Below are 24,373 nucleotides of genomic sequence, written 5' to 3'. Positions count from 1 at the left end.
CGTGACTGCCGCCGCTCACCTAGCGGCCCCGCTGCTCCGCGACGGAGGCGGGGCCTCGGGCTGGGATTGGCTGGACCTCGGGGGCGGGGCGCAGCCGCTGCGACGGCGCGAGCGACGGCTGGGGCTGAAGGGGGCAGGCCGCAGCTGCGAGGCGTTGCTCAACCCCGCGGCTCTAGGGTCTGCAGTGCGAGCCGCCGGTGCATGAGAGGGAGGGCCAGCGGGCGCCTTTGTACTGCACTTTTTTTGCATTCAAGAGATTGCTTAGCTGCGCTTTAGAGAGGTTTGCATTAGCTCCGAGCCTGACAAGTGAGGAAACTGAGGCCGAGAAGTGGGAGGCTTTGCCATTTGCTGGGCCACGCCACCTGCTAAGGGGAAGCCGGGAACCAAGGCCTCGGGATCTGCGCTCCCAGGCCCGCTTGAATCCGTGGGCGTGGGGAGCAAGGGACCTGCTCCACTCCCTCCCGGCTGCAGGAGGCTCCCTGGGGGAGGAGCTCGGGCCGCAGAGGAGGAGCCAAGTCAGCCCCAGGAGCAGGGACACAATCCTCTGGGATAAGAGGCAGAGCCCAGGAGGAACCCCGTCAGCCAGGCGGGCAGAAAGCTCTGCGAGCAGCCTCATGGAAGACAAGCAGATCCTGTGCGTGGGGCTCGTGGTGCTGGACATCATCAATGTAGTGGACAAGTACCCGGAGGAGGACACGGACAGCAGGTAGAGGCGCCCGGGCCCCCCAGAGACCCCAGGGGCCGCTGCAGCTCCACATTTGAGCCCGGCAGCCAAGACCCCAACCCCCCTGGCCCCGCAGTGAGCGTCCAGCCTCGGGAGCTGGTATCCCGTGCCCTCCGCCCCTGAAGACCTGGGGAGAGAATTAAGGCCGTTAATAGTAAGACCCAGGCTTTGGATAGCACTGTATTGGCCAGTTCCCGTTTCAGCAATCATTATCCGCGTTTAGAGACTCTTCCAGATGAAGTGATTTATCCAAGGGCACGCAACTGGTAAGGGGCAGGACCAGCTTCTTTCTTTTTAACAAAAAGACCAATGGACTTGTCTCTCACCAGCATTTAATTCTAATTTACCTACCACCTATATCTCATCTGCTTTTTAGATAAAGTGTGAGGTAGCTTACAGTAACAGGGGTGTGCAGTTAGAGTGCAAGAACACTTAAAACCATGGTATCTGAGCTTCACTATGGCTTCGGGGCTTGCTGGCACTAGAGGCGAGTTTGGAAATGCTGTGGGTTATGGATAGAGCTGGCTCATGTGCCATGACCAACTTTCCCTGGTGCTAAATTCCAAAAGGCGTTTACCCACCAGAAGTCCTTTTTACAAAATCAGTGAACAACATCCTTCTTGGTTGTCTAGTAGAAGTTGAAGAGTCGCTCGTTGGCTCTTCTATTTACTCTTGATAAGAACCTCACCGTTACACTGTAATCCCAGGAGGGCATTTCTGTGGGGCGGAATCCGTGCCTTTCTCTTGGTGCTGTCTAGTGCTTGGAATACCGAGAATTGCTCCTTGCCTAGCAGTTTTCTCAGCCAAGAACTGAATACAAGGCTAGTTAAGGTTTAACTCAGACAAGACACTGTAGGCTGCTAGCCATGAATACCCAGGTCTCCCTCTTCTAATTGAGGAGAGAGACCCGGGTACTCTCCAGGCTTCGGGTCCACCCAGCACTGTCACGTACTCTGCTTACAGCAGCCCTTGGGAAGTGTGTAAGGATCAGTCAAATCCTCTCCTTAGAGATGAGGAAGCAGCTACCTCTGTGGAGAAATTAAATAATTAATGTAAGGCCACATAGTTAATGAGTGGCAGAGCAGTAATTACGATTCATAGGAATCTAGTGCTCCAGCCCTCTGTCATCTCCTGAGTTCCCCCTCCCTTTGCTGCTGCCCATCTCATGGAATTGACCCTTTGCTTTGGGCTGCTTTGCCAGAGGTTAGAGCCCTTGCGGAGTGGGGGGCAGGGACAGTGGGGGAAGGGCACAAGGGTAGGCTCTTTTGTAGACCTAGCCAGGTCAAGCCGGCTGCAGGATGCGGGGCACAGTGAGGAGTTAGACCTCCTCTCAAGAGAACAGTGTGGGTTCCAAGGCCGCAGGTCCTCCAAGGACTGGAGGGTCCAGGGAAGACCCGGAGGGCCACTTTCAATGAGAGCTGCAGTCCATTCCCTTTGAGCTTGCTTACGTGGAGAGGCGAGCATAAGGAGATCCTGCCAGCTCCCACCAGGACTGGCTCATTCTGAAGGTGGGCATTCGGGCACCTCTCTAAAGAGACCCTCCCCATGTTCTCCATGCTCCCTGCTCTCAGGACATACCCCCTCCCCCGGACTGCTCCTCTGCGGAGCGGTGTCGTAGTCCATAGGGCCTCTCTCTCTCTCTCTTGTGCCCAGCCCACCCGGCCCACCTCCTGGACTCTTGTGCCTCCCAGGTGAACAAGCCCAAGTGGGGACCCAGTCCTTCCCAGGCATTTCAGCCCCACCTGTCCCAGGGTCTCCGGGCTCCTCAGGCATCTGGGGACTCTCAGGAGCCGCCACCTGGAACTTGGCCAGACCCCCGAGTTATGGCCCTCCCTCCCAGAGTCCAGGCCTAGAAGAGCCTTCCAGAAAGCATCCTCATGCTCAGCAGAGCATTTCCACACAGGACATTGGGTATCAGCGTGCCTTTGAAGGATTTCTGCCAAGTAAAACTGTATACCCTTTCTTGGAAACCTCATCCAAGCTGGGGCCTAACGACTTTCCATTCACAACTACAGGGTACACTGCAGGGGCTTGGGGGTCAGGCCACCTGGGTTCTGATGGCAGCTTTGTCACTAACTATGGGTGTGATCCTGAGTCAGTCAAATCCCACAAGGCTCCCCCTTTCTAATCTGCAGGAAAATTTCTCTAAAGCTCATTGCTTGAGACATGTTTGTCCCTTTACAAATTGGTATCCGTCCTAATGAGATCATGTACCCCTTTTCCCAAGACTGAAGGGAACTTCGGGGTTAAGTTTTGTGTGCCAATATACCTTAGCCCCAAAATTCTGCTTCATGTATTTCTCTTAATTAGTGGTTCTTCTTATTGTAAGCGGCCACAGTTATTCTTTTTGGAACTGGAAAAATAGAAATAACAGCCTGCCCTGTTTGCCCTACAGTCTTGTGCGCGCACGATGAGACATCATTAAAGTGCTTTGATGTGCATAAGTCATTGTTTTTGTTGTTGATAACAACGGAGTCTGGCAGGTGCGTCTCCCGTTGGTCTCCTCAGCGTACACCTTGAGTTAGATTTTCAGCCAAGATAGAGAAAAACTAAAGAAAAAAAAAAGGTAGTCGTGGGATGGGATGGCGTGTTAACTAACCTTACTGTGGTAAGGTATTTTGCAATAGGCCTGTTTCAAATCACGTTGTCTATCTTAAATTTACAGAATGTTATATGCCAATTAGAGCTCAATAAAACTGAAAGAAAAGGGAAACAAAAAAAATGGGGAAAAGAACTGGGCTTCACCCAGTAACCTTTAAACTTCTGGCATTCTGTAAGTTCGCTTCCCCTCCACCGCCCCCCACTTAAATGACCTCAGTGTCCAGGTTTGCTCCCTGTCTTACTTATCTTAACCTGAGTTATTATTGAAGTGGGCTCCCCTGCGACGGGAGCAGGTAGCAGATTTGACACCTGTGGGAAGAGGCACTTGGGGTTCTCCAGCAGTCGGGGCTGAAGGTACAGCAGCTCTGGACCCCTGGGAGAGGCAGGTCGTTGTAACTGTAACGGTCACCCACAGTGGAGCCCTCCTTTGTGGTGGACCTGAATGACTGACAACGAGAAGGCTAATCTAGATGCTTCCTGAGGGAGCTCTGCCAGCTTTCACAAGACATGGGCCCTACCCAGGGCACTGTGGCCGGCCTTGCTTATCCATAACCGCACCAGCCTGCTGGAGCTGCAGGGACCCTCCGCGTGTTTTGCAGGTGCTTGTCCCAAAGATGGCAGCGCGGAGGCAACGCGTCCAACTCCTGCACCGTTCTGTCTCTGCTTGGAGCCCCCTGTGCCTTCATGGGCTCGCTGGCCCCGGGCCCTGTTGCCGAGTGAGTGGAGGAGGGAGCGGGAAGGCCTGTCCACAGGTGGGCGGAAAAGAAGGAAGTCTTGACCCTGGGGCGGGGGGGGGGGGGGCGGGCAGGCCATAAGAAACGGGGTGCTCTGGATCCAGAGCGGGCGGGGGCGGAGTGGAGTACCAGCATCCTAGACCCTCCCAGGTGTGGCTTATCTGCGGCTCAGGTGTTAACGCCGTCCTGTTAAGGCTTTCATTTCCGCAGCCTGTTTCCTTGGCCACTCCCCGGAGCCTGCTCAGTTTCCCACCTCTTCCTTCCTTGCTTCCAACAGACTCTGCGGTGGATATGACTTTGCCCTTCTCCATTCCCCGTGGTCCTGGCTATGCTTGCGGCAGAAGGCAGTCAGGGACATGCCGTACCCATCCTCCCCCCGGGATGTCCAGCATCCATGGTCCCAGGGTTTAGGCCCACGGTTTCTTTCCCCGTTGAGGGGGCAGGGCGAGTGCTTGTGTCCCCGTTGTTCACTGAAGCCACAAGAGCAGCCTGCCCGAGGACACCCTGAAGCCACGTGCTAACGCTGGGCCCAGACCCAGGCCCCAGCTCACCCTCTGTGAGGCTGCAGCCCATGATGGCCCACACGCTTTCTCTGTGTTAGCTGCTGTAGGGACCCAAAAGCCCTTTGACCCCCGGCACTGCCAGTTCAGCAAATGCTTATCAGGAGGTGAGGCCCACACTTTGCCCACTGTGGGCACTAGGGCAGGCTGCCAGGTTGCTGGCCTGTGAAGCACAGCCCTTTGAACCCTGGTGTCAGGGGGGCTGCTGCCCAAGCCCAGGCCCGTGAGCTGCAGCCAGATTCCTTTTCTTGGTGAACTGGCACGAAACAGATCAGGGGGCAAGAGCCTGAGGTGGGACCGAGGGACCTGGAGCCAACAGCTGGTCACTGGTTAACTTTCTTCAGTGGCTGTCTTCCTTCCCAGCAAGAGGCAAGACTGTGGCTCTTGCTTAGGGTACTGGACCCACCCTTATGGAACAATAAGGCTGGAGGTGGGCCATTCCGAATCCCCCCTGTGGTCAACAAACATTCAATGAGCACCCACCGTGCTCCAGACCCTGTGGGGCAAAAAGGCATTTGGAAAACCAAGCCATAGTTTGCTGCTTGGGAAAGTTACTATTGAAAGGATCCTTGAGGTGTAAGACGAGGAATGATGCCCCAAGTTGGTACCTATTTACAAGTCCGTATTGTTCAGCTTTGGTGTTGCCAAAAGTGGGGTCCAGCCATAGTAAGGAAGGTCAGGATGGTGGCTGGACTAGTGGCCACAGGACACTGTTTCCAGAGAGGGCCAGGAAACGTGGGGCTGGCCTCCTTGTTCTGTGGATGCCGTCTCCCCGAGGGGCCACCTACTGCTCACTCTGATTGGAGGAGATTCTGGGGTAAGAGCCCTGGCCCAGGCCCACTCTGAGGAGCATTAGGCAGTGGGAGCCAGCTCACTGCTGGAGGGTACGCCTTGCGGCGAGGGGAGAGGGCAATGAGTGGCCTCACCGAGGCAGCGCCACTTCCGGGCATCATGGAGGCAGGTGTCGAATCATGTTAGCACCGCGAGGGCCTTCAGAGAGAAGAGTACCGTGAGGATGTGTGTAGAGGGCAGCTGGGGACAAAGTACCACCTTGGTAATTATTAATTCTGCCGAGGCTTTGCATGAAACAGGCCACGGTGCCCTCGCCTGCTTTGTTCAAACAGGGTGTACATTCTCTAGGCCCCAGATCTACCCCATCCGGTTGTATGAACTTCAGCACATCCTTTCTGGCTTGAGTCAGACTGAAGGACAGGTTCAGGGCTGGAGTTTATAGGCTCTAAGAGGATGTCCCTTAGTGTTTTTCTGAGTTCCAGGCTATGCCTCCCTGCCTCTCCTGCCCCCCTCTTGCACAGCCTGGGACAGCATGGTGGTTTCCAGTTCCCTCCTGGCCCCCTCTGCTTGCAACCAGGGTCTCTAGTGGCCCTTCTGCCTACCCTCCAGTCCCCAAACCTTTGTCGAGCCGCACCTCCCCCCGGGTTACTCCGTCCCGGCAGTTTTGTCCTGGATGACCTCCGCCGCTATTCTGTGGACCTACGCTACACAGTCTCTCAGACCACAGGCTCTGTCCCCATCTCCACGGTCATCGTCAGCGAGGCCACTGGTAGCCGCACCATCCTACATGCCTACAGGTTTGTACGCCTGTCTGTGCCTTGCCAGCCGCCGCCGCCACCATCACTAACTCTCAGAACAGGACCCTTCTTCTCTCAGAGGCCCACGTGCCCCAGCACCCCTCCCCATCCCTGGGAGGTCCAGGCCACTTGTAGGCTCTAATCTGTTGTCTCCTTGCCCTTCCCTTGGCTCGGGCTCCACCCCAAGCTTCCTGGTGGCTGACTTCAGGCAGCGGGGCGTGGATGTGTCCCAGGTGGCCTGGCAGAGCAGAGGGGAAACCCCATGCTCTTGCTGCATCGTCAACAACTCCAGTGGCTCCCGCACCATTGTGCTCTACGACACGTAAGGCCCCCTGGCCTCGCCCTGGCACACCAATCAGTTCCCTCGCTCGCCACCACGGGCATCCCAGCTGCCCGCTCTTTGCCACCTCTCTCTTTGTACCAGAAATTGTCCCCATGCCAAACTGTTAAGTGATTTCTCAATTGTTTTCGATTAGGGGAGAAGTGAGGTGGGGAAGAGATGTGCTTTGCTTTGCCTGGTGACTTGGCCTTGGTCAGCACCAAGGATGGACAGGCAAGCCTGTGCAAAACATAATTCATGATGTGATTCCTCCTTAATTCGTCAATCAGCAGGCCGGGAGTGGGTGTGGGGAAATTGTTCTGAGGAGAGAGGGATGGATGGGAGATGTGATTCCAACCATCTTACGCCCTTAAGGGGACCCACTGGAATTTCCAGGGTCAGCCCCAGAGTTGCCAGCCTGCAGCACGGCACCAAGGAGCTGGGTTTGGGTGTTCAGAAGAGATGAGCCCACCACGAAGGTCCCTGCATAATAAGCCAGGCCACAAGCCACACACAATTCCCAGCCATTGCTGAAGCAGAGGGAAGAGGAACATTGGGTCAGCAGATCAGGGCCATCAGATGCCATGTGAATTGGGGGGAAGGGGTCCCTTTAAAGTCCCAAGCTACTAGGGAGAGGCCCTGTGGACCCAGACCCTTCTCATCTCTCCCAGATTCCCTCCTGAAGAATCACAGACATTTAGTTTACTAAGAACCTAGTGTATGCTAGGTCCTATATCAGGACTGAGGTGGTCCACACCCAGCAGCCCTGGGGTTCAGGCAGTCCCTACTGCCCAGCATGACTCCTGGACCTGGGGGAGAGGGGGCAACTCTCTTAGGAAAGGCTTTATGGCCGGCGGTCTCTGGGCTCCCTGTGTCCCAGTGAATAAGTGAGTGGGCATATGTGCTGGCAGTGACCTTCTCCTGGGGCAGTCCTAGTCATCTGCCCATTAAGCAATAATCTGTAGCAACTTCCATCAAGGACAACACATGGGTATTCACAGGAAGAGGAGAGGAGCCCAGAGGAGAAACATTTGTTGCCCACCGACCTCAGTGCAAGCATATCCACACACATTACCTCCAACTGCAACAGGCTGGTGGGATTGGACCCACTTACCAATGGTGAAGCAGCCTCAGAAAGGCCCAGGTACACAGCTAGTTAATTAGGTGGATTCAGCTACAGAACGTGGAGGGGAGGACATAGGTTAGGTGTGGGTCTCTGGTCAAGGCAGACCCTTCCCCGGGGCTCCACACCTAAGTCAGACAAACATAAACTGTTCCTCAAGCACCAACCTTGACCTCGGGTTGCAACATGGCGTTGCCAAACTTAGAACAGTGGTGCTGTCCCTGCTGGGACGCCAGAAGTGAACGGGACCAGACCCAGAGCAGCCATAGCCTTTGTAGTTCACCGGGGCACTGCATGCTGGGAGCGTGTGTGCCACTGGCCAGGGGGAATTCTGGGAATTGTAGTCCCTGGTGCTTGTAGAGTATTCTGGGAGATGTGGTCCCCAAGGCACACTCAACTGGCCTCTTAACACCTGCTGCAGTTGAGTTTTCCCTTAGTTAATACCCAAAGGGCGCCCTAGCAAACTGCCTGTAGCCCGCTGCCTGGATGGAGCTGAGTAGGGCAAGGAGTGGTCAGGAGTTTAGCCTGGAACAGGGCCTGTCGTGGAGCTGAGCCTCAGAAGCCTGTGCTGTCCATCCAGCCTCTGGCCATGCTGCAGGCAGCACCAGGCACAGGGGCCCCAGCAGCCAGTTAGCGATCCGGGCCCTGGCTGACCTCACCCAGCCTTTTCTCTCTCCTTTCTGCCCTGTGACTTAGGAACCTGCCAGATGTGTCTGCTGCAGACTTTGATAAGGTTGATCTGACCCGGTTCAAGTGGATCCACATTGAGGCAAGTCCTGCCCTACCTGTGTTTTGAGGGGCTCACCCTGCCAGCCCCTCCACATATTCTGCCTCCTTCTTAGTTTTTTTGAACCATGAAGTACCTTCGAGATAACTGACTCCAACCCCCCTCAGCCCCTCTCCATCTTTCTCTGTGTTTTCAGGTAGGACATGAAGGCCCAGAAACCACCTGACTCAGGTTCACACGGCAGGATGTAGGCCTAGGAGCAGGGCGCTGGCTCCGGCCAAAGGCCCCTGCTTTCTGTGTTATAGGCGGCCTGCCTCCTCCACACTCCGGGAAGCCCTGAGTGCTAATCCTAGCCTTGTCATTTAATCCACCATAGGGCCTTAAGAAAGTCTTCTATTCCTTTGTCTCCTCATCAGTGAAATGGGGCGGGGGGCGGGGGGACTGGTCAATAAGCTCTCCAAGGTCCATGACTGCTCTAGAATTTTGAAACCTAGGATGGAGTTCCAGCCCAGCCTCCCTCTGCCCCTATCCACTCCCCGCCCCCCCCCCCAGAGTTCCAGCAGGGAGGGAGGAGGTAGCCAGAGCAGCCACTCGGCCCAGCTGGTCCTGAGCTGCCCGCCCCGCCCCGCTGCAGGGCCGGAACGCATCAGAGCAGGTGAAGATGCTGCAGCGGATAGAACAGCACAACACCACGCGGCCTCCAGGTCAGAAGATCCGCGTGTCCGTGGAGGTGGAGAAGCCCCGAGAGGAGCTGTTCCAGCTGTTTGGCTATGGAGATGTGGTGAGTGGCCCACGCAGCTTCCCCTTGCCACATCCAGCTCATTTGGGTCTTAAAAGGAGCCTAGCGTTCCCTTGGTTACCGGGAACGCCTACCACCTCTGGAATGGCTTGGTGTCATTGGCAGGTGGGGGGCAGAGAGGCAGGCCCCCAGCTTTGGATTCCTGTGCAGGCCTCAGTGGTGGCCCTGGAGCAGAATTTCTCCATCCCAGTGGGTGCATAGGCATGAGAGTGGCCAGAGGGCTACTAGAGCCAGCCCTGGAGCACCTGCATGGGAGCATCTCCTCTCTGGGCCTCTTCAGGTTTTCCCCCTGTCAAATGAGGGAATAGGACAGTTCTTCCCAGTGGCCTCCAGCTCTGGGGTGGGTGGCAGGCAGTGGGAGCCACTGAGGGGTGAGGGAGGATGGGCAGGGGACTTGTGTAAGGTAAATTTGGGCAGTGTGGGATGGAAATGAATTCTGAGCGACAATCCTAGCATCATAGCCCCAGCTGGCTGGGCCTCCACTGGGGGGCACAAACGTGTGGATGCCTGAGCCACGCCCCGGGGTTTTTATTTGATTGGTGGGGGTGGAGCTCTGCTCAAGTATTTTTTAACAAAACTCTGGCAATTCTAACGTGTAGCTGGTGTTGAGGAAGCTCTACAGCCCCTGCCCCTTTGTTTTAAAGGTGAAGAAACGAGGCCCGGAGGGCAAAGTTGTATTAGGAAAACAAAACAAAGAAACCGCTCTGGAGAGGCGGAGGTGTCCCTCGGCAGTGGTAGTTTTCACCGCAAGATGGCGCTCGAGGCTCGCTTTGGCTTTTCAGTTGCAGGGACATTCGTTGATCTTCGACCAAATAAACCAAGGACTTTTGTGCCACAATTTACAGGGCTGTATTCTAGCGTATCTTGAGCAAGTATGCAAACGCATTCCTGTGGGACAGTGAGATGCTACGTTGGGGATTTAGGCGGCCACGTTGGAGGAGTGGCATTATAATTCGGGGGCAGCTGGGACTAGGTGACGGTGACCGTCAGCCTCTCTTCCACTGCCCACAGGTGTTTGTCAGCAAAGATGTGGCCAAGCACTTGGGGTTCCGGTCAGCGGGGGAGGCCCTGAGAGGCTTGTACGGTCGTGTGAGGAAAGGGTGAGTGGGGGGAAGCCCGGAAGAGGCCTTAGGCCTGGAGTCTGGCCGCGGGGAGGGGGCAGCGCTGCCCTGGGGAGGGGGATGAGGCTGGGGGCCAAGGGTGGGCTGACAGCCCCACTGAGTGGAGGGTCTTGCAGGGCTGTGCTTATCTGCGCCTGGGCTGAGGAGGGCGCTGATGCCCTGGGCCCTGATGGACGGCTGCTCCACTCGGACGCCTTCCCTCCACCCCGGGTGGTGGACACCTTGGGGGCCGGAGACACCTTCAACGCCTCGGTCATATTCAGCTTGTCCCAGGGTGAGTGCCCCGGCAGGAGGCGCCGGGCTGAGGCCCGCCCCGGGCCTGCCCCTGCCCAGAGGACCAGGCTGATCCCGCTCTCTCCCTCCAGGGAAGGGCATGCAGGAGGCTTTGCGGTTTGGCTGCCAGGTGGCCGGCAAGAAGTGCGGCTTGCAGGGCTACGACGGCATCGTGTGAATGCCCTGTGGCTCGGGGCGCTGGCTCACACCAACCCTCCCTGGAGGCTGGCGCCATCGGCTACCGGCTACCGTTGCCTTCTCCCCTCCATCCAGCCTGGCATCTGGGCTGCCCCGCTCCCTCGGCAGATGCAGGCTGGGGGGCGGGGGGGGGGGGGGACTCCGCCTGGGTCCTGCTGAGCCCCAGAGGAAATAAATCTCCTGCCCCAGAGCCGGCTTCCTTCTGCCAGTCTGTCTGTCCTTGATGTGTGAACCGCTCTGGCTGGGGATGCCAGAGGCTTTGATGCTCCAGCCCTTCACCCTCTTTTTCTCTATTCCTCAAATTAGCCTCCCTGAGTAGGCCCAGCGGCGGGGGGGGGGGGGGGGAGGCTACAACAGAGCAGTGGGAAGTACCCCCCCCCCCACTTGCCACCAGCTGCGCCCTTGGTGGGGCCCCAGCTGGTTCTGGTGAGGAGGAGCAGAGCCGCAGGGGTGGGCAGAGACCCTGAGGCTTCCTGGCTGGGGCGGACACTTATCTCCTTGGACCCCAGGGAACTTCCCAAAGACTAGGCCACGAGAAAATCTCCTCTGGACCCCTGGGCTGTCACAAGACTCCAGTCTCATGGCTCCAGGACTGTCCACACAGCTGAGCCAGCCTAACAGGCTAGTGGGGAGGGAGCCTGTTCTGTGGTTTGGTGGCGCCTTCACGGTCCAAAAATATCTCCCCTGTGACTGGCCTGGAGCTGAAGCTCCGCCCTTGGAGCCGCCTGGTAGTTAGGGCGGTGCCTCAGCCACCGATGTGCCCCAGGGCACAGTGTCGCTGCTGCCCCGGGGGAGACCTGAGGGTGAACTGGAATTAGCCAATTTTCATACGGGAGTTGGGGCAGGGTGTGTGAGGCCACAGAATGTGCCAAAGACCACGGGCTTTGCAGTTTGACACACCTGAACTCAAATCTGCCACTTAGTTAGCGGGGTCACCTTGGGTGCATTACCGACTCGGTCTGCCTCAGTTTCCTCATCTGTCAAACAGAGCTAACTCTGCCTGGTCGTAGAATTGTTGTGAGGATACAATCAGACAACATAGAAAATGCCCAGCACGGTGCCTGGTGTGTACTAGGCTCTCAGTAAATGTAGTTTACTGTTTGGGGGAGGGCACCTACAGGGTGGTGGGGAGGACCAGTTCGGAGCTGCAGGAGGGTCCTGGGTGTCCGAACCCCAGGGGAGGGGGAGGGGGAGGAGGAGCTTTTGGGCCCCAGGGGGAGGCTGCGCTCTCTTCTCCCACTTGTCCGCAGCTGGCTGGGCCCTGCTGCTGTCCTCTGCTGGGTCTCAGCACCCTCTGGGAACACTGGGGAAGCCGAAGCCCCTCCCAGAGGCCTGTCCAGTCCCCAACCCCCTGTGTCCCTGAGGCCAGGCTGGCCAGACCCATAAGTGGATGGCCCAAGCAGATGAGTTCATTCAGTTCTTTATTGGTTGTCTGGGCCCTAACGCTGCCCCCTCACCTTCGGGTCCCCGTGAGCTGCACAGAAAGACTGGGGCCCGAAAGTGGGCAGGGAGGTGGTCCTCGTCCCCGCAGTCACACCCCACTCTTCGGGGCTTATGTTCTGGTACTGAGACTTCTAGGGGTGCGAGTCTCTATCCTCAAGCTTTATATCTCATCGTTCTCCAGTTGAATAACATGAGCTTCAAACTCATTTGGGGTGTCCTTAGACTCCAGTGTCTCCCCTGGAAGTGCTGCTGCTTCCTTTCCAGTGTCCCTGGCCTCGGCCTGTCCCGGAGCCTCTGCTCCAGGGCCTGGGGCTTCTCTTTCAGCGTCTGCCTGTCCCCCAGCCTCCTGTACAGGCTCCGAGGACTCCCTTCTGGCCTCTACCTGTCCCCCATCTTCTCTGGGACCCGGGGCTCCCTGCAGCTCTTGTCCTGACAGGCTTTTAACTAACAGGGACTGCCTCCCAACATCTTGGGGCTCTGGGGGCTCTTTGGGCTCTGTGTGCCTTGGGGCCTCTACTGGGAAGTTGATGAGCTCTGCAGGGGTCATGAGCCCATCCCCATTCAGGTCCTGGGTCTCGAGCACCTTGTCCACCACGAGGATCACCTGTGGAAGCACACGGTAGCTGCAGAGTCTACAGGGGACAGAGATGTTCCCGGGAGCCCTGACCCTCCCAGCACCTCTCCACGTGCCTGCCATGCAGGCTCAGAGCACTTCTGTTACAGTGGCTTCACCAAAACCGTCATGACGAAAAAGACTGACGCCCCAAGAAGCCGAGTCTCCTTCGTAGGAGAAGGGGCCCCCCAGCCAGCAGGGCTTACCGGGTTGGCGACGGGAAAATCAGCGGCTCCAGGCGCCAGAGCCGCAGTCAGCATGGACAGCAGCTCCAGGCCATCCAGCTGTCCACTCTGGTCATAGTCGTGGAGGGCAAAGAGGTAGAGGAGAACTAAGGAGGAGAAGCCGCATCAGAAGAGGCATCGGGAACAGGTGGAGGAGGCAGGGGGCAACCGACGGCCCAGGGTCAGTCCTGGCTCTGCTGCCCTGAGTCCCCGGCCCGCTGGCCGCAGTGCCCAGCCCCTCACCCTGCTCCCGGGTCATGTGTTCTGGCTCCTTTTCCATCCTCTCCAGTCCCTGTAGGTAGTTCTGCAGAAGCCTGGCAGAAACATAGAAAGTCAGCCCAGAGAGGCCAGGGTGCAGACCCAGGCCGACCCCCCAGCCCAGCCCACTCACCGAAGCTGCTCCTGGCCTGGCTGGAAGGGGTTGGACAGGGGCTGCTGCTGCACATCGGGGTCCAGCCTAGAGGAGGCAGAGAAGGGCCAGGCTCGCTAAGAGCCTCTCTGAGGACCCGGCCTACCAGCCTTCCACCCTCAAGCTCCTGGCAGAGTTCTCTCCCCAGACCCAAAGGGCGTTGTTCTCTCCAATTCCCACAAACCTTGTGGGGAGGAGGCCCTTCTGGTCTCAGAAGCAGAACCTGACTCCCTCGGACTGTTTTTACAGATTCCTAACTTAGATGTTAAGTGAAAACCCAAATAAAGCATCTGGTTAGACAGAGGCCAGATGAGGCCACACCTAGTAGATACAAGGAAACAGTGCGTGGGTGTCCGGACAACGGGGATCGCGGTCACCCTTCTACTCTGGGGCCGGGCCCAAGGGGCAGGTCTCTGGCTCAGCCCAGAGGCACGGCCCAGGTTTCCACAGACCTGATTTGCTCCACGACACAAGCTGAGGACGCAGATGTTGGTTTTGTGATTTCGATCTGCTCAGGCTCTTTCTCAGGCCTTAAAGCCCAAGATTTGCTCCCAGTTCTGGACAGGGCTGCCTGTTTGCCCAGATCAGTCCAGACCCGTGAGGCCCACTTGCTGGCAGGGCCGCTGCAGCAGCCTTTGTCCCTGCTGCCAGCCTTGCAGCTCTCCCTTTATCTGTCCCCCCACCCCACCCCGCATACCCACACCGGAACCCTTGAGACAGATGCGCACACAAAAGAGAACTGATTTGCTAATGATCTAGAAGGCTCCAGCATTCCCACATAAGGTCTCAAGAAGAGGAGGGCAGCCCCTTCCCGGGCCCAAGCTTCACACCCCATTGGAACTGAGCTCCCAGATCCCAGATGAACTGATCCCAGCAAAGATGTACTGGGTGCCCGCTCTGCGAAGGGCGCTCCTACAGACGCGGGCGGAGGTGGCCGTAGTTGGGGGAAGGAGGCAGATACAGAGCTCAGGGAGCATACACCCCAGTCTCCTGCCTCCCAGAGGGGCCCACCACACCCTCAGATTCTCCGGAGACTCTCCGTATCCCAGCCCCCCGCCGTGCCCTCTGAAGCCTGTTACCTCGCGGTTCCGTCCTTGGGAGCGGCCTGGCTCAGGGGCAGCAGCAGCACCAACACTCCCATTGCCGCCGGTAACAACATCCTTGCCGGAACTGCAACTAGGAGCAGAGTAAGGGAGTCAAGGGGAAGGGATGTCTGCCACAGAGTGGGGGGATGGGAGGGTTAGACAGGAGTGCCTTCTCTCCCTGCCTCCACCTGCAGCCCAGGTGACAGGACTCCCGCTCAGGGAGGAGCCCCACGCAGACATCAGCCCCCGCCCCGTGGAATCTGTCCAAAACAAATCTTACTCCGGACCCAGTGTGAGCACAGAAGGCAGACCTGCTATGGTGGAAGCAGTTCTGCAGGCAGGAGCCCCTCCCCACACCCATTCCCCACCCTGAGGGACCCTGCCCACCCCCCATCCCACACCCCCCCCCCCTGCCAGAGGTGCTCAGAGAAGTTCAAGTACATCTACTCCAGTCCGGTCCCTCATTTTGCAGATGGAAACTAGCTCAGAGATGTTAAGGAAAAAGCCAAATCAGAAATGCAGAGGGTCACAAAAAGACCAAGACTTACACAGAGGCAGATTATTGGCCTGTATTTATCAAAACTCACCCAAGAACGAATCGGTAAAGGCTCAGACTCCTTGAAACAGATCTAAACTCAGATAAGGATTGAAACAAATCAGAGCCAAACCAACAGTGGCCCCAGGACCTATTCCTTTCTCTTGGGACATCCCAAGAGAAAGGAAAAAACAAAAGCTTCCCTTTAGACCTACGCTGTGTAGGCCCATCGGCGACACGAGCACTTGGTTGTATGAAAACAGTCAAACAGAGAAAGGATCAGTCAGAAGCACAGAGCGGGAAGCCTCCTGCCTAGTCCCGGGTGGGCTTACGGATCCTATGAATCCCCACCCCAGCTGAGGCCTGAGACCCCACCCCCACCCCAGGAAGACAAATCCTCAGGTGCAGAGGACCAGGAACGCCTGTCATGGTCCTGGACACTCTGGCTGGCACGGAATTCTCCTGGGGAAATGTCTGTAGCTTTCTTCAGATTCTCAGAGAGTTCCATGGCTCTAACAAGGGGCAGAACCACTGCGAGGCTGGACGGCCGCTGCCTCAGACAGCTGGCCTCCGGCCCGGGGAAGATGCATGTGGGAGGCCGTCTGCCGCTGTGTCAGCAGGGCTGCCTTGAGGAAGAAGCAACAAAACATGGAAGTCCACAAGAAGGTGAAGCTACCGAGAGCCACAGGAACTGGCTTTAGTGTTCTCTGCATACGTGGCCCCGACAGATACCATGAGTCTACACAGTTGACTGGTGTCCGTAATCCGCAGCGGCCAAACGGGTGCTGAAGCCACGGTTCCCCTAAAGGTGTTCACGAACGCTGGCTGACAATTTAGATCCTTGAGCTCCGGTTGTTGCACCCAAGAAAGAAAACAAGTCTTGGGCCATCCAAGGGAGGGAGTTGGAACTGAGATCTCCGTAACATCAACTGGGTGCCCTCAGGGGTCCCGCTGCTGTGGACACATCTCAATGAAAGGGTCGTCTAGAAAAATATCCAAACCTCCGTGTCTGGGAGTATCATAGTAAATGCCCCAACGAAAGTGGTTCCAAAGCTGGATAAAAACAGTATCTTTTCCAATGCATTGAACTGGCAAGAAAGTAAGCAATTCTGAGTACAAAACCACCCTGAAATGGTAATCCTGGGGGGAAATGAGCTTGAAGTTGGCTTTTGCCGTAAGAGTGTCTGCCAGACGGAACCTGGGTGAATTTGTACAATTGGTCTGAGTGCTCGGTGCAATAGAGAAGCCCAGAGGTAAGGCCTGGGCCCACCAGTGTGAGGAGACTAATAGATTAGTCTACCTACCCAAAGCTGGGATTTAAACAGCCCGGCTCAATCAGAACAGTGAACACACAGTAACTGCACCACAAAGAAGGAAGGGCAGCAGAAATCTTGCCTGTCTTGCCCTTGGTGCTGGGCGGAAGGGATAAAGTCTTCCCCGAGAACTTGTAACAAGCCTGCTCTAATGTGGGTCCAACGGCTGAACTAAGCTACCTCTGTGGTTCAAAACCCTACCGCAGATCACTTACATTTTAAGTGGTACCTAGTTGGTACCTCCAGTCGACTAGAAGAGGAAAATATGTATCTTGTCCGAGAAACACAACTCCAATCCAGGCCTCAAAGAAATTCCACTGGTAAAGCGTCAAGGAGCATGACCTCACAGCCAGAAAGTCACAAACATACAAGGGAATAGGACACCGTGAGTGAGAGGCAGCCAACCAATAGCGGGTGAAACCAGACTTGCAAAAAGTAAAGACATGGGAATTATCATACAGAGAACATAAAGGATATTTAATATGTTTCAAGAAATTAAAGAGAAGCTTGAAACTATGGGAAAGGAATATGAGCATAAAAATGACAAGAAGATATGAAGAAGAGCCAAATATAACTTACACGAATATAATGAAAAGATTGGTTTTAAAATGCAATGCGTACATTAGACTCAGACAATGTGAGAATTAATGAGCAAATTATCCAGAAGGTAGCTCATTGAGCCAAAGACAGAAAATATAAAACACTGGTTAAACGGCATGGAAGATGGAGGAGATAACAGAGAAAATTGGATCAAAGCAGTGTTCTAAGATATAACAGCTGAGATTTTTCCAATCTATTGCAAAAACTAATACTCTAATCCAGGAAACCCAACAATCCAAGGAAAATTAAGTAAATAGAATACACACCCAGAGCTGTTCCGAAACTACAGAATACCAAGAAAAAGAGAGGATCTTAAAAGCAGTCAGAAAGAAAACACAAATCCCCCAAAAGGATGATTAGACTGACTGCTGACTTTTCAATAGCAGCAGCGATAACCAGATTACACCAGTATAGTATTTTAACACATTGAGAAGGGGGAGTGGGAAGGGTGGAGAACTGCCATTCTAGAATTCTAGTCTCAGCAAAATTATCTTCCAAGAATGAGATGAAACAAAAACAATTTTAAGAAACAACAAATTAGAGAATTTGCCACTGACATTCCTCCATTAAAGGAAATTCTAAGGAATCTATTGCAGGAAAAAGGAAAATGATCCCAGAAGGGTTTGAAATGCAAGGAAAAACAGCAGAAAAAAAATCAGAAAGTATTTGGGAAAATAGAAACAAACATAGGCTGATAATTATGTTAATAAAGGGGGCAAGAGAGATGGCCTGAACTATAATACTGGACAACATTAAGATGTGAGGACGGTCGTTTGGGAAGAGAGTAGACATACTGAGCAACTTTGTTAAATACGCATATAAAAGTCTTAAGGATAACCACTAAAAAAACAGAAATGGAATGTATGACCTCAAACCATCAGAGAAAAAAAATGAAAGGAATTTTTTTAAAAAATCACTTCAAAGGAAGGCAGTAAAGAGAATAGAGAAACTGAAAAAAATTAAAAAGGAAGGCAAATAGCATACAATAAGACAGTAAGAATATATTTAAGTTTATCAGTGGTCATAACTATAAATTCTTTAAATCCATCAGTTAAGAAGTAGAAAATTACCAAAATGTACACAAAACAAAATACAGTTATATGCAATTTTCAGAAGATGAACCTAAAAGGTATAGACACAGGTTGTTAAGCAAAAGGATGGAAGAAGGATATATAAAGCAATAAAAAAAAAGCAATAATAGACAAAAGAAAGCTAGTATAGCTTTACTGACGTTAGGCTAGACTTTAAGAGGAAAGGCAATATCATAGATAAAAGCATGTCACTACAAAATTCATAAAAATTTAATCCTCTGGAAAGATATCATAGTTCTGAACTTGTACATGGCTAATAACATAGCCTCAAAACATCTAAAATAAAAACTGGCATAGCACTACACACCTATTAGAATGGCCAAAATCCAGGACACTCGCAACACCAAATACTGGCGAGGACGTGAAGCAGCAGGAGCTCTCATTCATGGCTGGTGGGAATGCAAAATGGCGCAGCCACTTTGGAAGACACTTGGACAGTTTCGTATGAAGCTAAACATATTCTCACCGTACAATCCAGCAAATCCAGGAATTGCACTCCTTCACATTTACTGAAGGAGCTGAAAGATTATGTCCACACAAAAACCTGCACATAGATGTTTATAGCAGCTTTATTCATAACTGCCCAAACTCGAAAGCATCCAAGCTGTCCTTCAATGGTGGAGGGAGAAATAAACCGCGGTATATCCAGACAATGGAATATTCGTGCTAAAAAGAAATGAGCTATCAAGCCATGAGAAGGCCTGGAGGAATTTAAATGAATATTACTAAGTGAACGAAGTCGATCTGAAAAGGCTATGCACTATATGAGTCCGACGATATGACTTTCTGGAAAAGGCAAAACTGTGGAGACAGTCAAAATATCAGTGGTTGCTAGGGGTTGGGGAGGAAGGGATGAAGAGTGGGCACAGAAGATTTCAGGGCAGTGAAACTGCTCTTTATGATACTAAATGGTGGAGATGTGTCATTATACATTTGTCCAAACCCACAGAATGTACAAGAATGAACCCTACCGTAAACTATGGACTTTGAGTGATGATGTGTCAGTGTAAGTTCATCCGGTTGTCACGAATGTACACTCTGTCTGGGATGTTGATAATGGGGGAGCAGTGCCTGGGGGGGGCACAGAAGGTATACAGGAAATCTCTGTACCTCCCTCTCAATTTTGCTGTGAACCTAAAACTGCTCTAAAAAAATAAAATCTTGAAAAAAAATAAATAACTGGGCGCCTGGGTGGCTCAGTCGTTTTATTTATTTATTTGAGAGAGCACGAGCAGGAGGGAGAGGCAGAGGGAGAGGGAGAAGCACACTCCCCACTGAGCAGGGAGTCTGACGCAGGACCGAAGGCAGACGGACACCCAACCGACTGAGCCACCCAGGCACCCCAATAAATAAAATCTTAAAAAAAAAGTGAGATGATAATATAAAGAATTACTTATCCTTTTTTTTTTCTTAAAGCTTGCAAATACATAAGTAAGAAAAGATACAAATGTTAGACCACAACTGAGGGAAAGACAGAGAAACAGAATTACTAAGGAAGAGGTCGCACTGGTTGAAGGGGAAGGGTACGGGCCCTAACCTCAGGCTGCCTGATTCCAAATCCTGGCTCTGAAACCGTGAGACTTCTGTGTTTCAGGCTGTTCATCAGATGAGAGCCCCTCTCACGGGGTGTGGTAAGGTCCCAAGACACCAGATTCGGCACACCCTACACATTTTGCTCAGCACCTGCTTGTAAATAACGCCTTTTTCCCTCCAGAAGTTTCCCTGGACTGCTCTGCAATGGCTTCACACACACTCACCATCCTGCTCTCCCCACCTGGACACCCTCAGAATGCTTCCTGCACCCCCACCCCATCTGTTTACTGCCAGGACCTGGGCCCACAGGAGGCCCTGGAGTAATTTAAATCCCTCAGAGCTGTCAAAACCTATTACCCGGGCTTCTCGTGCCCTAGCCGTTGCCTTTTAAAAGAGGACTCTCTGCGGTAGCAATTCGGGCATAAAGGGGAAGCACCCTCAGATCCCACTAATCTACTCACTCGTTAGGCCAAATGTGTTGGCTTGCAAAACGGGTCTACACGTTCCTTGACACTGTTTCCCACAAAGGACCAAGTCTAATTTGCTTTCCTTGTATACGATCTGGACTTAGCCACTCGCTTCTAATGAACAGCTGAAATAAAGCTGCATGACTTCCAGGTCTGGGTCATACAAGGTGCCATCGCTTGTACCTGGCTCTGCTTCTCTCTCCCTCTGTCTCCCCATGCGCTGGAGCCCTGAGCCGCCACGGAAGAAGCCTGGCGTTCCCGAAGCTACCACGCTGAAAAGACCGTGTGGGGAAACCGCGGACAGAGGAGCCCCGGCTGTTCCGGCCTTCAGCTGCTCTCACCTCCCCAGCCCAAGGACCATCCAGGTGAGAGGCCAAACCTTCAGGTGATTCCAACCCCCGGCTTTCAAGGTGCCCCAGTCCACACTGAATGAGCAGAAATATGCTGGTTTCCATAGTCCTGCCCAGACTCTTGCACACTCATGAGCAAAGTCAATGTTATCATGTTCAGTCACTAAGTTGTGAGGTGGTTTGTTAAGCTGTCTTAGTAATCAGAACTGCGTGTGACCTGGGCAGCAGTCACACAGGGCCCACTTCTCAGAGGGGCCCTTGGCTTAGTGTGATGCTCTGTTGTCACCATCCCAAAATTCTTTTTTTTAATTAAGTAGGCTCCACGCACAATGTGGGGCTTGAACTCAAGATCTTGACATCAAGAGTCGCATGTGTTATTGACTGAGCCAGCCCGGCGCCCCATCTTGAAATTCTTAATTTTGTTTTTGTCCTGGGCCCTGAAAATATAGTACCTGGTCCTGAACCCTGCCCACGTGAATTACTATGATTTGCCTCCTCTTGGTCCTACACATCCATTCCATGTATGTAACTATTCAGTGTGTATAGTGGACAGAGACCAGAGCTTTGGGACCCGCCCCGCCACAGGCTGTCCCTGTGACCTTGGGTGGGTTAATAATCCTCACGGAACTTCAGTTACCTTATCTGCACCATGAGATAATAACAGTACTCACCTCAGGCGGTTACAGTGGACAGTGAATGCATAATGAATTAGTTCTTGCACAAATTAACATAGTAGCTCTCTCTTGTCCTTGCCTCTGGTATCTTCTCCATTTAAGGAGCCCTCCAGGGGCACCTGGGTAGCTTAGTCAGTTAAGCATCTGACTTTTGATTTTGGCTCAGGTCATGATCTCAGGGTGGTGAGATCAAGCCCCACGTCCTGTGCAGGGAGCCTGCTTGAGATTCTCTCTCTCCCTCTCTTTCTGCTCCTCCCCCAGCTCACACTCTCTTAAATAAATAAATCAACCTTCAAAACAAAAAAGAGGGGCGCCTGGGTAGCACAGTCGTTAGGCGTCTGCCTTCGGCTCAGGGCGTGATCCCGGCGTTCTGGGATCGAGTCCCACATCGGGCTCCTCCGCTGGGAGCCTGCTTCTTCCTCTCCCACTCCCCCTGCTTGTGTTCCCTCTCTCGCTGGCTACCTATGTCAAATAAATAAATAAAAAATCTAAACAAACAAACAAACAAAAAAAACAAAAAAGAACCCTCCATACCCACATCACATTAATCTTCCTTAGCTAGAACACCACTGCTCCAAAACCTTCAATGGCTTTCTATTTCTATTACAATCCAGAGACCTCACCTGGGCATTCAAGGCCTTCTACAATCAGCTATCAGGTTACCATTTTATATTCACCTTCCAGTGCTCCATTACACTAACACTCGGCTTCAAACAGAAGGGTTACTGGAGTCCCCCAGAGTGCTTCTTACTTTGACTTTTCAGTGCTTTTGCCCAAGCTGCCCCACCCTCTCCCTGGAATACCCTGGGCCCTCCTGACAACCTGAGCATTCCGGGTATAGCTTATTTCACAAACTTAAATAACTGTAGGGCCCACCTCTATTGTTTAAAGGAAGTCAAACAAAGGCACCTCAAGTGACGTGTAATGAGGTTGGTGTAATGTGATTTGTTCACACTTAAGACATTTCTTAGCACTTACAAAAGCTTTTGTAAGCAACAGAAATAAAGCCATTATTGAACCACTGCCTGTCAAATAAATGTGTTCCTAATCATTTCCTACAACTATAAAGCACATAAATGTAATTTACCCTCATGACCACCTGAAAGCCACCACAACTCTGTTAACAGTTGTGATGTAATTCAGTAGTTATTCACATCCTTCACACACACTCACATTCATACACTCATATTCACAATGACTCTCAGGCCTCAAATGTCTTCAAGCCTTTGCACCAGCGTGTGTGAGGAGAGACCAGCCTTGGGGTCAGACCTCTGATGAAATCCTGCCTCTCAGTTCTGTGATCCAGGCGGGTGTCTTAACCTCTCTGAGCCTGGGATAACAGCATGTGTCTTGTAAGGGCCTGGGGGAAATGCAACGGGATAATGCAGCTTAAATGACTGGCATTTGAGTATTTTCAGAGAATCCAGGATGTGACAGGGGCCTTTGATCTTGGGTAGCCTCCCACCCAGTGCAAAACTTTCTTTCACAGCATCCCTGTCAATGGCCATTCAGCCCTTGCTTGACTCTCCAGGTCAGGAGTCCAGCACCTCATAGGGCTTCCATTCCGTTTCTCGCTGAGTCTAACTGTCCAAAAGTTATTTTGAACCGAATCCTAACCCTTAACTTATCCCTCTGGTGCCCCTGTGCCTCCCAGGACACGCCGCTCCCTCCCCCCCCCCCAAAAGAAGACAGAGTAGTTCTACAGCCAAAAAAAAATCCCACACCTGAGAGCGGGTCTCCACCCTGCCACTTCCAGCGGGGTGATAACCCGGGGCCCCTCCCCAGCCCCCCTTTTCTTCATCTGCCAGATGAGGATGAAACTCCCGCCAGCCCCCAACCCCCCTCCCAGGATGTCAGAGCGACAAAGGAGACACCGGAGGGAAACGCTGGTGGGGAACTGGGGAACCCCGTCATCACACCTAGGGAGCTCACGATTCGCTTTCCAGCGAATCTTCCTCGGCCTGCTCTCCTGACCTCCTCCCGGGAGGTGCCCCGAGGAGGGAGCCCCCCTCGCCAGCCCCGTCCACGCCGCAGGGGGCCGCAGAGGGACTGCGCCTGCAGCTGGGGACCCAGAGGCCGGGAGGGCGCCCCGGCCCGGCGGTCCCGCCCCGCGACCCGCGCGTCCCCGCTGGCTTTGGTGGCGGCGGCGGCGGCCCCCAGCCCGCCCAGCCCGGTGCCCGGCCGCCTGAGGCGGAGCGCGGACCCACCTGCGGCGGCTCGGCGAGGGCTGGGGTCCGGCTTCGCGGCGGCTCGGGGCTGTGCGCCGGCCGCGCCTCGGCTCCCCGCCGCCGGGCCCTCCCCTGGGCCGCTCCACGTGGCCGCTCCACGTCGCCCTCCGGCCGGCCGCCGCCCTCGCCCGGGCAGAGTCCGCAGCGCCCGCGACCGCGGGCAGGGCCGCCGCCCCCCGCCGCCCCCCGCGGGCTTCCTCCCCGCGGCGCCGGCGCGTGTGGGAACGTGCGTGCGCGTGTGTGCGCGCGTCTCCGTGAGAGACAGAGACGGACATCCAGAGACAGAGACAAAGAGGCAGACGGTGACGCTGGTTTTGAGGAGAAGCAGGGCTAACTGGGCCGGGGTCGCCGGTGCCACTGCCTGCTGCCCCCCCCCCCCAGGTGCAGGACAAGACAGGGTGGTGGCTGTTAGTGTGACCGTGACTGCTGGCTGTGGCTGTGTGTATGGGGCGCTTGTGACAGTAGGGCTACGGGATGCTGTATCCAGAGTGACAAGATGGCCCTGAGAGGGTATGGCCGGCCTGTCTGGGTGTGTGACAGGAGAGGACATTCATGGTACACGTGTCAGGGTATCTGGTGGAACTCTTCCTGAGTTGTCTGTGATGCTCAAGTGACAGCTGTGACTGCCAGTTTCCAGGGAAGGTGTCATTGTGTGGCTGGGACCGTGTGCATCACTGAGCAGTGGCTCCATAGAGACACGGTTGGGGAGGGGGCTCGGAAAAGGATCATCTTAAGGGTGATGGTGGCAGTCGTTTGCCAGCACAGAGTGTAGCTTTGCCATCAAAATGGTGGGTCACCTACTTTTGTCACAATGATCACTTCCACCTACGCTTCAGACTACATCCTCACCCACTAGCCCAAGGTCTTAGTTCTTTAAAGGAATAACTTCTTATCTCTCTGGAATCTTCGACTTCTCCCTCTCCACCAGCTCCTTCCCATCAGCATCTATCATGACAAACAGACTCTCATCAAGGTCACCCTGTCCCCCTTCCTATGGCGGACATTGCTGGATACTACCTCCTGGAATTATGGTATGCACT

At 54.1% G+C, this 24,373-nt stretch overlaps 2 protein-coding genes across 8 annotated transcripts; one reads left to right on the top strand and one right to left on the bottom strand.

Moving 5' to 3' along the window:
- Nucleotides 1-91: 91 nt before the first annotated feature.
- KHK (ketohexokinase) lies at nucleotides 92-10,958 on the top strand. 6 transcript variants are annotated; one of them, XM_026520628.4, is made up of 8 exons: nucleotides 92-706; nucleotides 3,925-4,041; nucleotides 6,396-6,530; nucleotides 8,347-8,419; nucleotides 9,012-9,158; nucleotides 10,188-10,276; nucleotides 10,414-10,571; nucleotides 10,663-10,958. In XM_026520628.4, exons 1-8 carry the CDS (start codon nucleotides 615-617, stop codon nucleotides 10,746-10,748), a joined length of 897 nt encoding a protein of 298 aa, XP_026376413.1. In that variant the 5' UTR covers nucleotides 92-614; the 3' UTR covers nucleotides 10,749-10,958. The 6 variants fall into 6 exon arrangements, with proteins under 6 accessions (XP_026376413.1, XP_057165104.1, XP_057165101.1 ...); XM_057309121.1 differs by lacking the exon at nucleotides 6,396-6,530 and adding an exon at nucleotides 6,074-6,208 and having other exon boundaries at nucleotides 107-706; XM_057309118.1 differs by having other exon boundaries at nucleotides 107-706; nucleotides 10,414-10,958.
- Nucleotides 10,959-12,172: 1,214 nt separating this feature from the next.
- On the bottom strand, nucleotides 12,173-23,770 carry CGREF1 (cell growth regulator with EF-hand domain 1). Of its 2 annotated transcripts, none has more exons than XM_026520659.4 (6): nucleotides 23,313-23,770; nucleotides 14,537-14,633; nucleotides 13,440-13,505; nucleotides 13,292-13,362; nucleotides 13,031-13,155; nucleotides 12,173-12,815 (listed from the first exon to the last, which is right to left on the bottom strand). In XM_026520659.4, exons 2-6 carry the CDS (start codon nucleotides 14,614-14,616, stop codon nucleotides 12,372-12,374), a joined length of 786 nt encoding a protein of 261 aa, XP_026376444.1. In that variant the 5' UTR covers nucleotides 14,617-14,633; nucleotides 23,313-23,770; the 3' UTR covers nucleotides 12,173-12,371. The 2 variants fall into 2 exon arrangements, with proteins under 2 accessions (XP_026376444.1, XP_057165107.1); XM_057309124.1 differs by having other exon boundaries at nucleotides 14,537-14,627; nucleotides 23,313-23,598.
- Between the last annotated feature and the right edge of the window lie 603 nt (nucleotides 23,771-24,373).

The sequence above is a fragment of the Ursus arctos genome, unplaced genomic scaffold (genome assembly GCF_023065955.2).
Source record: "Ursus arctos isolate Adak ecotype North America unplaced genomic scaffold, UrsArc2.0 scaffold_8, whole genome shotgun sequence".
Taxonomy (NCBI): domain Eukaryota; kingdom Metazoa; phylum Chordata; class Mammalia; order Carnivora; family Ursidae; genus Ursus; species Ursus arctos.
This window is presented reverse-complemented; position numbering and strand designations above follow the sequence as displayed.